General features: G+C 47.2%; 1 protein-coding gene across 1 annotated transcript; it reads left to right on the top strand.

The window, feature by feature from the left end:
• Window positions 1-586: 586 nt before the first annotated feature.
• On the top strand, window positions 587-1,513 carry OR1K1 (olfactory receptor family 1 subfamily K member 1). Its single transcript, XM_069582520.1, is given in 1 exon segment — window positions 587-1,513. A coding segment is annotated over 1 exon segment (927 nt).
• Window positions 1,514-12,174: the final 10,661 nt, after the last annotated feature.

Below are 12,174 nucleotides of genomic sequence, written 5' to 3'. Positions count from 1 at the left end.
TACACAAGGTCGCAGAGTCGGACACGACTGAAATGACTTAGCAGCAGCAGCAGCAGCAGCAACATCATCAGATCCTTACATCCCTGCCCTTGGGAGGGATGGTTCTTGTTTTGATCCTTAGTGCTCTAAAACATCCTGTTTGCATTCAGGTGCTATCGATTTATATTCATTTCAGTACATATGTGCCCTTCATGTTTGGAATTTTATTTCTTAGATAAGTTCCTCACTTCCATCTTGGTTTTTGTCCACTCTGACTTTCCCCAAAATAAACAGCCATTGGTCAAATCTCTCCCTGATTTTGATCCTCTCTCTCATCTTTCCTTTTGTGTTTCTTCCTTCTTTGGTCCACATCCTGGGCAATATTTTTGCTCTGTTTTTGCTGCAAATCACAACGTATTCAAGTTGGAAGCAGCTTTCAGGTTCACCTGATTCAGCTCCCTTACTCTACAGATGGGGAACCTAAGACCTGGAGAGGAGGGAAATTGCTCACAGTCATATCTGTGTGTATCCACAGGGCTGTCACTGAGGAGATGACTCAGCAATGGAATGAAACCCCTGGGGTTCCTGGTGAAGAAGCAGCCTAGCCATGGACGCTGCCAATGAGTCTTCAGAAGGAAGCCCATTCATCCTACTGGGACTAACAACAAATCCCAGCCAGCAGCGACCTCTTTTCGTGCTCTTCTTGGTCCTCTATGTGGCGGGCATCCTAGGTAATGGACTCATCGTGGCTGCCATCTGAGCCAGTCCAGCCCTTCACACTCCCATGTACTTCCTGCTGGCCCACCTGTCCTTTGCTGACCTCTGCTTTACCTCCGTCATGGTACCTAAGATGCTGGCCAACCTGCTGGCCCACAACCGCTCCATCTCCCTGGCTGGCTGTCTGACCCAGATGTACTTCTTCTTCGCCCTGGGTGTAACTGACAGCTGCCTCCTGGCTGCCATGGCCTATGACCGCTACGTGGCCATCCGGCACCCCCTCCACTATGCCACAAGGATGTCCCGGGCTGTGTGCACAGCCCTGGTGGGGACAGCGTGGCTCGTGTCCCACGTCCACTCCCTCCTGCATATCCTGCTTATGGCCCGCCTGTCCTTCTGTGCCTCCCACCAAGTGCCCCACTTCTTCTGCGACCACCAGCCTCTCTTAAGGCTCTCCTGCTCTGACACCCGGCACATCCAGCTGCTCATCTTCACCGAGGGTGCCGCAGTGGTGGTCACTCCCTTCCTGCTCATCCTCGCCTCCTACGGGGCCATTGCAGCTGCGGTGCTCCGGCTGCCGTCTGCCGCGGGGAGGCTCCGGGCTGTGTCCACCTGTGGCTCCCACCTGGCCGTGGTGGGCCTCTTCTACGGGACAGTCATCGCAGTCTACTTCCGGCCCACGTCCCGGTATGAGGCCGAGCAGGGCCGTGTGGCCACCGTCATGTACACCGTGGTCACGCCCATGCTGAACCCGGTCATCTATAGCCTCCGGAACCGTGATGTGCAGGGGGCACTCAGAGCCCTTTTCACTCGGTGAAGGATCTCAGGGGGTGACTCCTGAGGCCTGGACCCCACCAAGGGTGGACTGCATCGCCCATGGCGACACTCGTGACTGCCATCATCAGCTCTGTGCTTTTTCCAAAACCATAATAATGGCGATCCCTTTCTGAGTGCTACCGTAGTGCAGGTCCTTGCCTGACCTGACATTATGCCACAATAACCAGTGAAGCAGACTTTTATGACCCAGTTTCACAGATGAAGAAACTGGGGCTCAGAGCAGGAGATATGACTTTCCCAAGTTTACACCATTTTTAGGTGTCAAAACCTAGGCCCTTTCAGCAATACCATGCCCTCTTCTAACAGTCACTTCCAGGCATTTAGAGGGTGCATTCTACCGTTTTTTGTTGTATTTGGGCTTAAAGCTATATGGAAGGCTGTGCCACCCAGATCTTGCTTGGGGGTAGAGGGGGGGAATTGGGACTTTGTTTTCCATCACATCACCATGTTTTCTCAAAAAACTGACTTCTTCTCATCTGTCTGGAACAGAGGCTAAAATTCACAGACCCATGTGTCAAGGGCTGACCTCACCCAGTGCACCCAGTTCGGCACAGAGGAAGTACTCTGGCCATCTGAAGATGAATAAATGAGTGTATTTTTTATGTTTATGAGCACTTAGAAGCTGTCCATTTTTCCTACCCTTTGTTCTTGTACTTGTTTGCTACGATCCTGCCTGTTCAGCTCCCCCTGGCATTCTGTAGTAGAAGGCAGTAGGCATGCAGTGAAAATAGATAAATTAACTTAAGCAAGACAGAGAAGGGACAGGGTAGGCATTGGTGCAGATGAAAGAGGTATTTTTTTTAAAGTTTTTATCATCTGTCAGCACTACACACATCTTTTTTATAATTCTAGGAGGGGGAGGTATTTTCTTCCCTTGCTTTGGCTGTGCTGGGTCTTCGCTGCTGCGTGCCAGCTCCCTCTAGCTGTGGTGAGCAGGGGCTCTTGCTCGCTGCAGAGCTCCGGCTTCTCACTGAAGTGGCTTCTCTTGTTTAGGAGCACAGGCTCTGGAGCACGGGCTTAGTAGCTGTGTCACACAGGCTTAGTTGATCATTGACATGTGGGATCTTTCTGGACCAGGGATCGAACCAGTGTCCCCTGCATTGGCAGGATTCTTAACCAGGGAAGTCCAAGCATGCGTATTTTTATTGCCACTTTACAGATGAGGAAATGGAGGCTCAAAGACAGTGAGTTAGTCCGTAGCACAGTCAGAGCAAGCACTTCTGCTGCTCAAACCCTTCAGGTGCATTTTAACTGGGTCCCATAGAACCCAGATCCCGAGTTCGGCGGCCTCAGTGAAAGAACTTGCAGGCTACAGCAGTCCTAGGGCTGGATGATCCACAGGCCCTTCCAGTTCCCACTAATGAGTCGGCCACCACCTGATCTTAGAACTGCTATCCTATGCCATTTTATATCTAAAAGAAAACTTAAAGGTCTTTGGACCACTGGCTTTAGAAAACCAAACCGCAAACTACAACTCTTTATTTTTTTTTCAATGAAACCTTACCCAGAAACATACTGTCTAAAATGAAGGGGAGAAGCAGAAGTAAGGGTCAGAGGGACCCTCTAGGGAGCCCTTCTTCTCAGCCTCCCCAGTGCATCTTCCTCACGGCCCTGAGGGGCCCCTGATCCATTCCAAACCCTTACTTTGATAAGCTGGGAAACTGAGGCCCAGAGTGTTTAAGGGACCTGCCCGGGTCACACAGAGTCAGTGGTGGCCTTCAGGCTTCCTGCTTAGCCCCCCAGCTCCCCGTCACTTGGCCCTGCAGCAACATGAGACCACCCTCATGTCCACCTGACCCACCGTCCTCCCACCCCCACCCCGAGGCCCAGGTGGATGCCATATCCTTGCTCCTCTATCAATAGCCCCACAGCTGCTTCCCCCTCACTCGTCTCTGAAATTTCAGAAAAATACTGGTGGTGATGCTCATCACCCAGTCCACACCTGTACCATCAGCCCCACCCTATGACATAAGGTATGCCATCTGCTGGCCATCAGGGGCTTCACGGAGTTCTGCCAGTGTCTCGAGAGCCGGGCACAGAGATATACACGTGCTCTGCTGTCATCTCGTCTGGCCTCTCATCTCTTTCCTTCAGCATAAGGGGAGAGGGGCCCTATGGGGCTCAAGGGATCATCGATGCTTTTTCTAGGCCACCAGCCTTGACCTGGTCATCCTGCTCGGCCTCCCAAAGAGGCCCCACCCCTGGACGAGTGGTCGCCACCGCCCACGTTATAGCACAGCCCAGCTTCTGACCTTGGTCTCTGACCAAGGCATGCCATCTCTGCCCCAGCGTGATCAGCTACTTCTCCAGGATGACCATAACCGGTGTCAAAAGTGTTTTCAGGTCTAATGAGAGCCCAGGGAGAAACCCCCACTAAGCGTGTAGGAAAACTGAGGCTCAGAGAAGAGAGGAGGCTTCTCCTGGTTGGCTCCACCAGCCTATTTTAGTCCCAGTGCTCCTAACTCCGTTTCAGGCTCTTTCAACCACACCACAAACCACCACTCAATTCAAGTTAATAAATAGTTATTGACCATCTTCTGTGACAGGTGCTGGGCTGGATGATGCCTGATCTACTTCCAGACCCCCAGTAAGACGGGCAAGAGAGGGGATGGGGGGCACGTAAGTAGCCTCAGTCAATAGGCCTATGGGTCCCTGGGCCCCATTCCCATCCCACCCCCCACCTAGATCAGGTTTCTTGTTTTACTTCAGGAAGCCCTAAAAGATGATATTGACTGGGAGATAAGAGTATGAAACTTTCCACCATCCCCAACCAAGAAAAGCCACTGAGTTCAAAAATTCACCGAAGAATTCTCCCTGAAAAAGAATTCATCTTTTTCACATGAACTACAAAGAACAGTTTTTAACACCAGAAGCAAACAAGCCTATGCAAATTGACTCACTTCCAAGCAGTTCCCTTGGAAGAGATGGTACCCAGGGAGGCTGCTTCAGCTTTATGGGTTTGCAGTCACCCCTCAGAAGGACTTTGAACTGCTTCTGCTTATCCACAGTATTCCCTGACTCTGTCCTGAAACGACTTCTGACCATTTCAGAATCAATCTAGCCCACCCTCCTAGCATGGGTTTTCCCTGATGGCTCAGATGGTAAAGAATTTGCATGCAATGCAGGAGACCCAGATTTGATTCCTGAGTCAGAAAGATTGCCTGGAGAAGGGAATGTCTACCCACTCCAGTATTCTTACCTGGAGAATTCCATAGATAGAGATACAGTCCTTGACGACTGAGCGACTTTCACCCTCCTAGCATCGATATTACTAACCCCTCATTTTATGCCAATACTAGGTAGTGCTAGGAACCACATCATCCAGAAAAAATAAACACTTGCATTTCAAGAAAGGAATTGAGTCTGCATCTCTTCCAGTGCAGGCTTTCTGCATCATAATGTAAGGCCGCCTTCGTTTCAAAGGTAAAACAACTGGAGAGATCTTAGTTGTGAAAGAGGCTCTGATCATAAATGGCAAATTGATTACTTCTTCTAAGGGACCAAAACAATTTCTATAAGCCAAGTCTTCTTTCATGCAAGGGCAGCCGCAGGGAAAATGCAACTATTAGACTTGAAAAATAAAAACATGAAGGCTCTTTCTAAATGTGAAAATGACTGCTTTAGAATACAAGGAACGGATCGGTATTTCAAGAAGCTGTTTATCAGCAAGCAGTTTCTCTCACTCTAAACCAGGGATGTTTCCCTCGCGCACCCTTTTCATGTCCCTTATGTTTCTGCCCCGTTCTCTCTTTTCAGTTGCTTGTGTTTCTACTTCCTTCTTCTCTTTGCTTTCTATGCTCTCTGCTCTCTCGGTTATGATCACATACTGGGCAGTAGAACAACAGACAGCACTTGCCTTCACATACTTAATACCAGGCACACAGATTATGGTCAAAGCCAGGAGAGACGTAGCGGGTACTATGGAAGCATCAAAGAGGGAGCAACGAGTGGAGATAAGGGTGATGTGAGGAGTCTGATGGATCACAGTGGTGATTAACGGCCCCAGTTCACCCATCCCTGACTCCTTGGCCACGTAACTTTGCCCTTCATCTGGGATTTGGGGTTCCGCCATCCAACTTGCTTTGGCCAACAAGATATTAGGAGGCATGACGTAGACCTGAAAAGAAGCTCAGATATTGGGTTTTTTCTCTTGTGTTTTTCTCTTTGCCATGAGAAGGACATGCCCACTGGCCCCCAGCAGAGAATGAAAGACCCACAGAGCAGAGTTTTTCCAGTCCTCAAGGCGATCCAGGAAGCCCAGTGCAGAGCAGAGCTTCCAGCTGACCTGCAGACACAAGAACAAAAACGCAGGCTGTCTCATTGCCACCAGAGTGAAAATATTTTTAAAATTAATTTTTAGTGCAGTAGAGTTGCTTTACAATGTTGTGTTAGTTTCTTCTGTACAGCAAAGTGAATCAGCTCTATGTGTATATATATATCTCCTCTCTTTTTTGGATTCCTTTCTCATTTAGGTCATCACAGAGCACTGAGTAGAGTTCCTTGTGCTATACAGTAGGTTCTCATTAGGTATCTATTTTATACACAGTATCAGCGGTGTATATACATCAATCCCAATCTCCCAATTCATTCCCCCACTTCCCCTTTCCCCCTTGGTATCCGTACGTTTGTTCTCTACGCCTGTGTCTCTGTTTCTCTTTTTTAATTATTATTTAAATTTTCTTTATTTTTGGGCTGTGCTGGATCTTTATTGCTGCGTGGGCTTTTCTCTAGTTGCAGCGAGCAGGAGCTACTCTCTAGTTGTGGCGCGTGGGCTTTTACTGCAGTGGCTTTCCTTGTTGCTGCGCATGGGCTTGAGAGTACTCAGGCTTTAGCAGTTGTGGTCCCCAGGCTCTAGAGCGCAAGCTCAATGGTTGGGTACACAGCTTAGTTGCTCCATGGTATCGTTGAATCTTCCCAGATCAGGGATTGAACCTGTGTCTCCAGAACTGGCAGGCAGATTCTTTACCACTGAGTCACCAGGGAAGCCCTGTGTCTCTAACTCTGCTTTGCAAATAAGATCATCTATACTGTTTTTCTGGACTTCCCTGGTGGCTCAGACAGTAAAGCATCTGTCTAGAATGCGGGAGACCCGGGTTCAATCCCTGGGTTGGGAAGATCCTCTGGAGAAGGAAATGGCAATCCACTCCAGTACTATTGCCTGGAAAATCCCATGGGCAGAGGAGCCTGGTAGGCTACAGTCCATGGGGTCACAAAGAGTCAGACACGACTGAGCGACTTCACTTCATACCGTTTTTCTAGATCACACATGCATTTGTTAATATATGATAGTTGTTTTCTCTTTCTGACTTACTTCACTCTGTATGATGGTCTCTAGGTCCATCCACGTCTCCACAAATGACCTAATTTCATTCCTTTTTATGGCTGAGTAATATTGCATTGTGTATGTGTACCACGTCTTCTTTGTCCATTGCTCTGTGGGTGGATATTTAGGTTGCCTCCAGGAATGAAAACCTGAAGCCGCCGAGTTTTGGGGGTGACGTGCTACGCAGTAACAGCAAGTCGATGAGGCCCCCATAACTGTTTTCTGATACTTGTCTTTGTCTCCAGTGGAGCACATCCTGGCCCCTTCAGTGTCCTAAGGACTGAGCTTCCAGTGAACGCTTGCTTTCTCTCTTTGCTTTGGGGGATTTACATTCTTGTTCTGAGCACGTTTCTGCCCCCCACCATCTCTGCCAATCTAACCAGGATTCTTTGAGGGAATGAGTTATGTCATTGGGGAGGAGCTCCTGGAAGTAAAATCCATGGCCCCCACTTCTAGATCTCACAACCAGATCCATTTTCTCTTTGTAGAGAGTCAGGGTCATCTCTTGGTTGCCTTTTTCAGGGACTCCGTAATCAAGCTCAGATTCAGTCTACACTGAAACATTTTCAGCTCTCCCTTATGGGAAGGGAAATTGAAATTGGCAAAGGTTGGAAGGATGAAATGAGCAAAACTGATCAAGTCAGCCAATTTGGCAAGTAGCTGGACCCGACACATATACAGACACCACCCCTTCCTCTCTCCAGGGACCACAGGACAACTGACAGCTGGTGAGATCATGACCATCACCACACATATCACGAAATCAAGTAACCACAGACCTCGGAAACCACAACGACAAGCTAGGAGATTGAGTAAACACAGGCCAGATTTGGTGCTGGTGGGTTTGCACTCATCCTCATTTTATGAGGATCACTTGATCCTCATAAAACCTTTGTGCAGCACACATTATGATTTAACAGATGAGGAAATTGCAGCTCAGGGGAGTAACTTACCCAAGGCTCCAAACTAGAAAGTGGTGGAATCAGTATTTGAGCACAGATCTGTCTCTAGGCTGAAATGAGGATTAGCAAAACCCCTCAGCTGCTTCTTATCCAAATCTACTGACCATGCATCAGAATCACATGGCCTGCTTATTAAAATGCATATACTACTCTCCACCCTCAAACTTTCTGAAGCAGCAGGGCCTGCATTGTGAATAACCACCCTATGTGATTTTGAGGCAGATGGTCTTTGGGGCATATCGATAAGATCACTGACCTAAATCATATAAAACTTGGGATTGCCAGGACTTCCCCTAGAGGTTCAGTGGTTAAGAATCCACCTTCCAATGCAGCAGACAAGGGTTCGATCCCTGGTCAGGGGTCTAAGATCCCACCTTCCGCAGGGCAGCTAAGCCTTTGCGCCACAACTTCAGAGCCCACGCTCTGAAGTACTAGAGAGATGTCCTCATGCCACAACAAAGAGCCAGTGCAGCCAAAAATAAATTTAAATTAAAACTCTGAGCTGGTTGGGAAGTGTTCAGAGGTGACTCGAAGGCTGAAGGAAATACACAACTCTGGACATAATGGACAATTATGAGGAACACTGGACAGAGGAGGTTTCCGTGATTCTGCTGGAGGACATGGATGGAACAAAAAGTGCCCATGAAACTGAGAAGGCATCTTGAGACCAAAAAACGAGGCAGGCAGTTCCAAATAATCAACAAATGAGTTTACTGTAGGGTAACTTACTGATGTGATTGGCAGAAAAGGATCCAGAAGCATTCCAAGCTGAACCCTGCACCATAGAGGGGGCATTGGGACAATTTTATAGTTAACTTAGAGCATGGGAGCCCTGGAGGAGGGCATGGCAGCCTGCTCCAGTATTCTTGCCTAGAGAATCCCCATGGGCAGAGGAGCCTAATCCATGGGGTTGCAGAGTCAGACATGACTGAGTGACTAAGCACATAGGTCATGGGAGCAGGTACTGGGAAACAGGACATGCATTTCTAGGATTTATGAATGAGTAACCAGCTTATAGATCCTGGGAACTTGACAAGGAAGGTTTTCATCATTGTTTGGGGACTAACAGAGCACAGAGGCTACCTGGTCCTAATGATTATGAAATAATATCTATTACATACAAAGCCCTTGACAACAGAGAAGTGATTCACTGAACAATCGAGTCCTGGTTAGGGTCAGTGGAAGGGTAGGAGAAACTGTAAGGGTCAAGCCTCCCAGGCTTCTCCGTCCATGGGATTCTCCAGGCAGGAATACTAGAGTGGGTTACTATTTCCTTCTCCAGGGGATCTTCCCAACCCAGGGATTGAACCCAGGTCTCCCACACTGGAGGCAGACGGTTTAACCTCTGAGCCACCAGGGAAGCCCTTGGTTATGCTAATAACAGCCATATACTTGCCAGCTTTCCTTTGAAATAAGTCTGAGGAATCCTATTTCTCTCTTCTTTATTGAATTTGTAGAAATCACGGGAATCAGTGTCTTAGTTTTGGCTGCTGCTGCTAAGTCACTTCAGTCGTGTCCGACTCTGTGCGACCCCATAGATGGCAGCCCACCAGGCTCCCCCATCCCTGGGATTCTCCAGGCAAGAACACTAGTTTTGGCTACTATAACAAAATACCATAAAGTGGGTGACTTAAATAGTAGACATTTATTTCTCACTGTTTTGAAGGCTGGAAGTCCAAGGTCAAGGTTCCATCGGGTTTGGTTTCTGATGAAAGCTCTCTTCCTATAAGGACACCAGTCCTCTCAGATTAGGGCCCCATCCTTATGACCTCATTCAACCTTGATTACTTCCTGTAGTCTCCAGCTACAGTCACATGGGGTGGCGGGGACGGCGGGGTGGGTAGGGGGTTTGGTTAGGACTTCAACATACTAATTTGGGGTGGACATAATTCAGCCCATAACACCAATCGCTGGACAGGCATCCCTCATCTCTTTCCAGAAGTCTTTTTGGGTCAACATTATTAGAGTGTACTAAGATCCTGACTCCTGAATTCCAAGTTCTGGGTTTAAGTCTTGACTTTACTAGATGATTGACTTTGGGCAAATTGCTTAACTATAAAATGAGAATGATACTATCTCCCTGGGGTTGTTATGAGAATTATCTAAGTGCTTAGCACAATGATCTGGCACAAAGTAAGTAAAAAACGCATGCTGGTAACTCTCATTGCTACAGGCAGGGGAGGCAGAGACAAGAAGTCATGGGGTTTGTGATCTGGATATGAAGGCTACACCCTGAGCTCAGGTGCTTGGGACTCCAGACTTGGGGCTGGCAGGAACCCACTGCTCCCGCTTCTCTCCCTGGCCAGGCTTTCCCTCAGCCTTCACTGACCATAACGTGAAAGTTAAATGTATGTATGTTTATTCCTGAAACAATAGTTGTTTTTTTGTTACTAATTAATAAATCATGTGAATGTAATACTTTCTGATTCTCTTTCCTAAAAACAAATTCTGTAAAATGATTCACGGAGTCCCCTGGTGACCTGGCGGTTAGGATTCCCAGTTTTCACTGCTACAGTCCAGGCTCAGTCCCTGGTGGGGAAACAGAGATCCCGCAAGCTGCTCAGCCTGCCCCACCTCCGAAAAAAAGAAAGAAAATAAAATGATTCGTGTATGGTGCCAGACATCTCCCACATCACCCAATCCAAAGTCTGTGCTCTTCTAATTTAACAGGAAAACAAAAAACTATTTGTTCCCTCTCCTCTGCTGCCACCGTGTGATCTCATTGGATTATAACCAGTATTTCTACAGGCTTTGGCAGGGCTGAGGGCTTGATCTGACCTTATCTGGGTCTCCATGAGCACAGGTAGTATATCTCTGATTTAAAATATATAACATGTCTGCACTAAAAGTTACATAACATATAGTCTTCTAGCCTACTGTGGTGAATTCCAGCCTATTCCAGCCTTGGGGATTTTCCCCACTTAAGTAGTGACCACTTAGGTCATCTCAGACCAGACAACAGAAATGATGAGATGCAGTCCCTGTCCCCAGAGACTTCATAGTCTAATGTGTAAACAAATACTTAGGCAGCTACACACACTGAAGATGGGGTTGTCCTATGGGAAAAGGAGGTAAGGTTATTTAAGTCACCAGGACTTTTCACATTTCACAACTTAGGAAAAACTTAACATTGTTCATTAAATTAAACCAAATACAATATGATAGCATGATGGTGACAGTAGATTTCTTAAAAATTCATTGACTCATAAAATCTGAGAGCTCAACGCATCTTAAAAAAAATCATCTAATGCAACCCCTCATCTTACAAGAGGGGAAACAGAGGTCCAGGGAGAGGAAGAGACCTATCTAATAGCACACAGCTGGTCAGGGAGAGGACTGGAGTTCATGCTGACTGTACTCCTGATCGTTGCCACCCAGAGCCAGAACGTGGGTGGCAGTGTGGTCAGGGGTATAACGGGACATTGGGAAGAAGGACTTTTGGGAGGAAAGGGGGACACCTCAAGGGGTACATTGCTGGTCACAGCCACAGTCCAGATGGAAAGGTTGTTTTTTGTTTTTTATTTGGTTGCTCTAGGTCTTAATTGTGGCATGTGGAATTTTTAGTTGCAGCATGTGGGATCTAGTTTCCTGACCAGGTCCTCTGCATTGGGAGCACGGAGTCTTAGCCAATGGACCACCAGGGAATTCCCCAGAGAGGAAAGGTTCTGACATGAAACACAGGTAGGCCTGGAAGACCCAGCTCTCCACCCAGCTTCATATCTTTCTCTCACTTTCTAAAATTCTCTTCCTGTTTTTCCTCCTCCAACCTATTCTCTCCACTCTCTTTTTTTCTAATTGATCGTTTTATTGACATTTGATCATTTCGCTTTCTTTGCTAAGAAAAAGCATCATGCAAATAGTATACATTTTGGAATGCCACAGACCTGAGTTTAAACCTTGCCCTGCCCTCTAGCTGTGTAACTTTGTTACTTAACTCTGCAAAGTCTTGGTTTCTTCATCTTTGAAATATTACTACTTCTTACCATGAAAGGATGTGGCCTTCAATGAGCCCTTATATTCATTATTAAACACTCAATTCTTACCAAGTGCCAGGCACAGTTGTGGGTGCTGGGGATCATAAAAACAGCACTTATTTGAAGGCTGACTAGGTATTTTATGAATCGACTCATGTTACTCATCCCCACTTCTCAGATGAGGAAACTGAGGTATGGAAGGATTCTGTATCTTGCCCACAAAGCTGTAAATGTCAGCCTAGTTTCAGAGTGAATAGAGGCTATGCCATACACGGGGAAGAAAATAAAGTCCATGCCTTCATGGGATTTTCATTCCAAAGGAAAGTGGAATCTGGAAAACTACTGAGACAGTTTGTAATAGACAAGTATTGGTTTCTCATTC

The sequence above is a fragment of the Ovis canadensis genome, chromosome 3, assembly GCF_042477335.2.
Source record: "Ovis canadensis isolate MfBH-ARS-UI-01 breed Bighorn chromosome 3, ARS-UI_OviCan_v2, whole genome shotgun sequence".
Classification (NCBI taxonomy): Eukaryota; Metazoa; Chordata; class Mammalia; order Artiodactyla; family Bovidae; genus Ovis; species Ovis canadensis.
The sequence above is the reverse complement of the archived record's forward strand: the minus strand, read 5'-3'. Positions and strand labels throughout refer to the sequence as shown.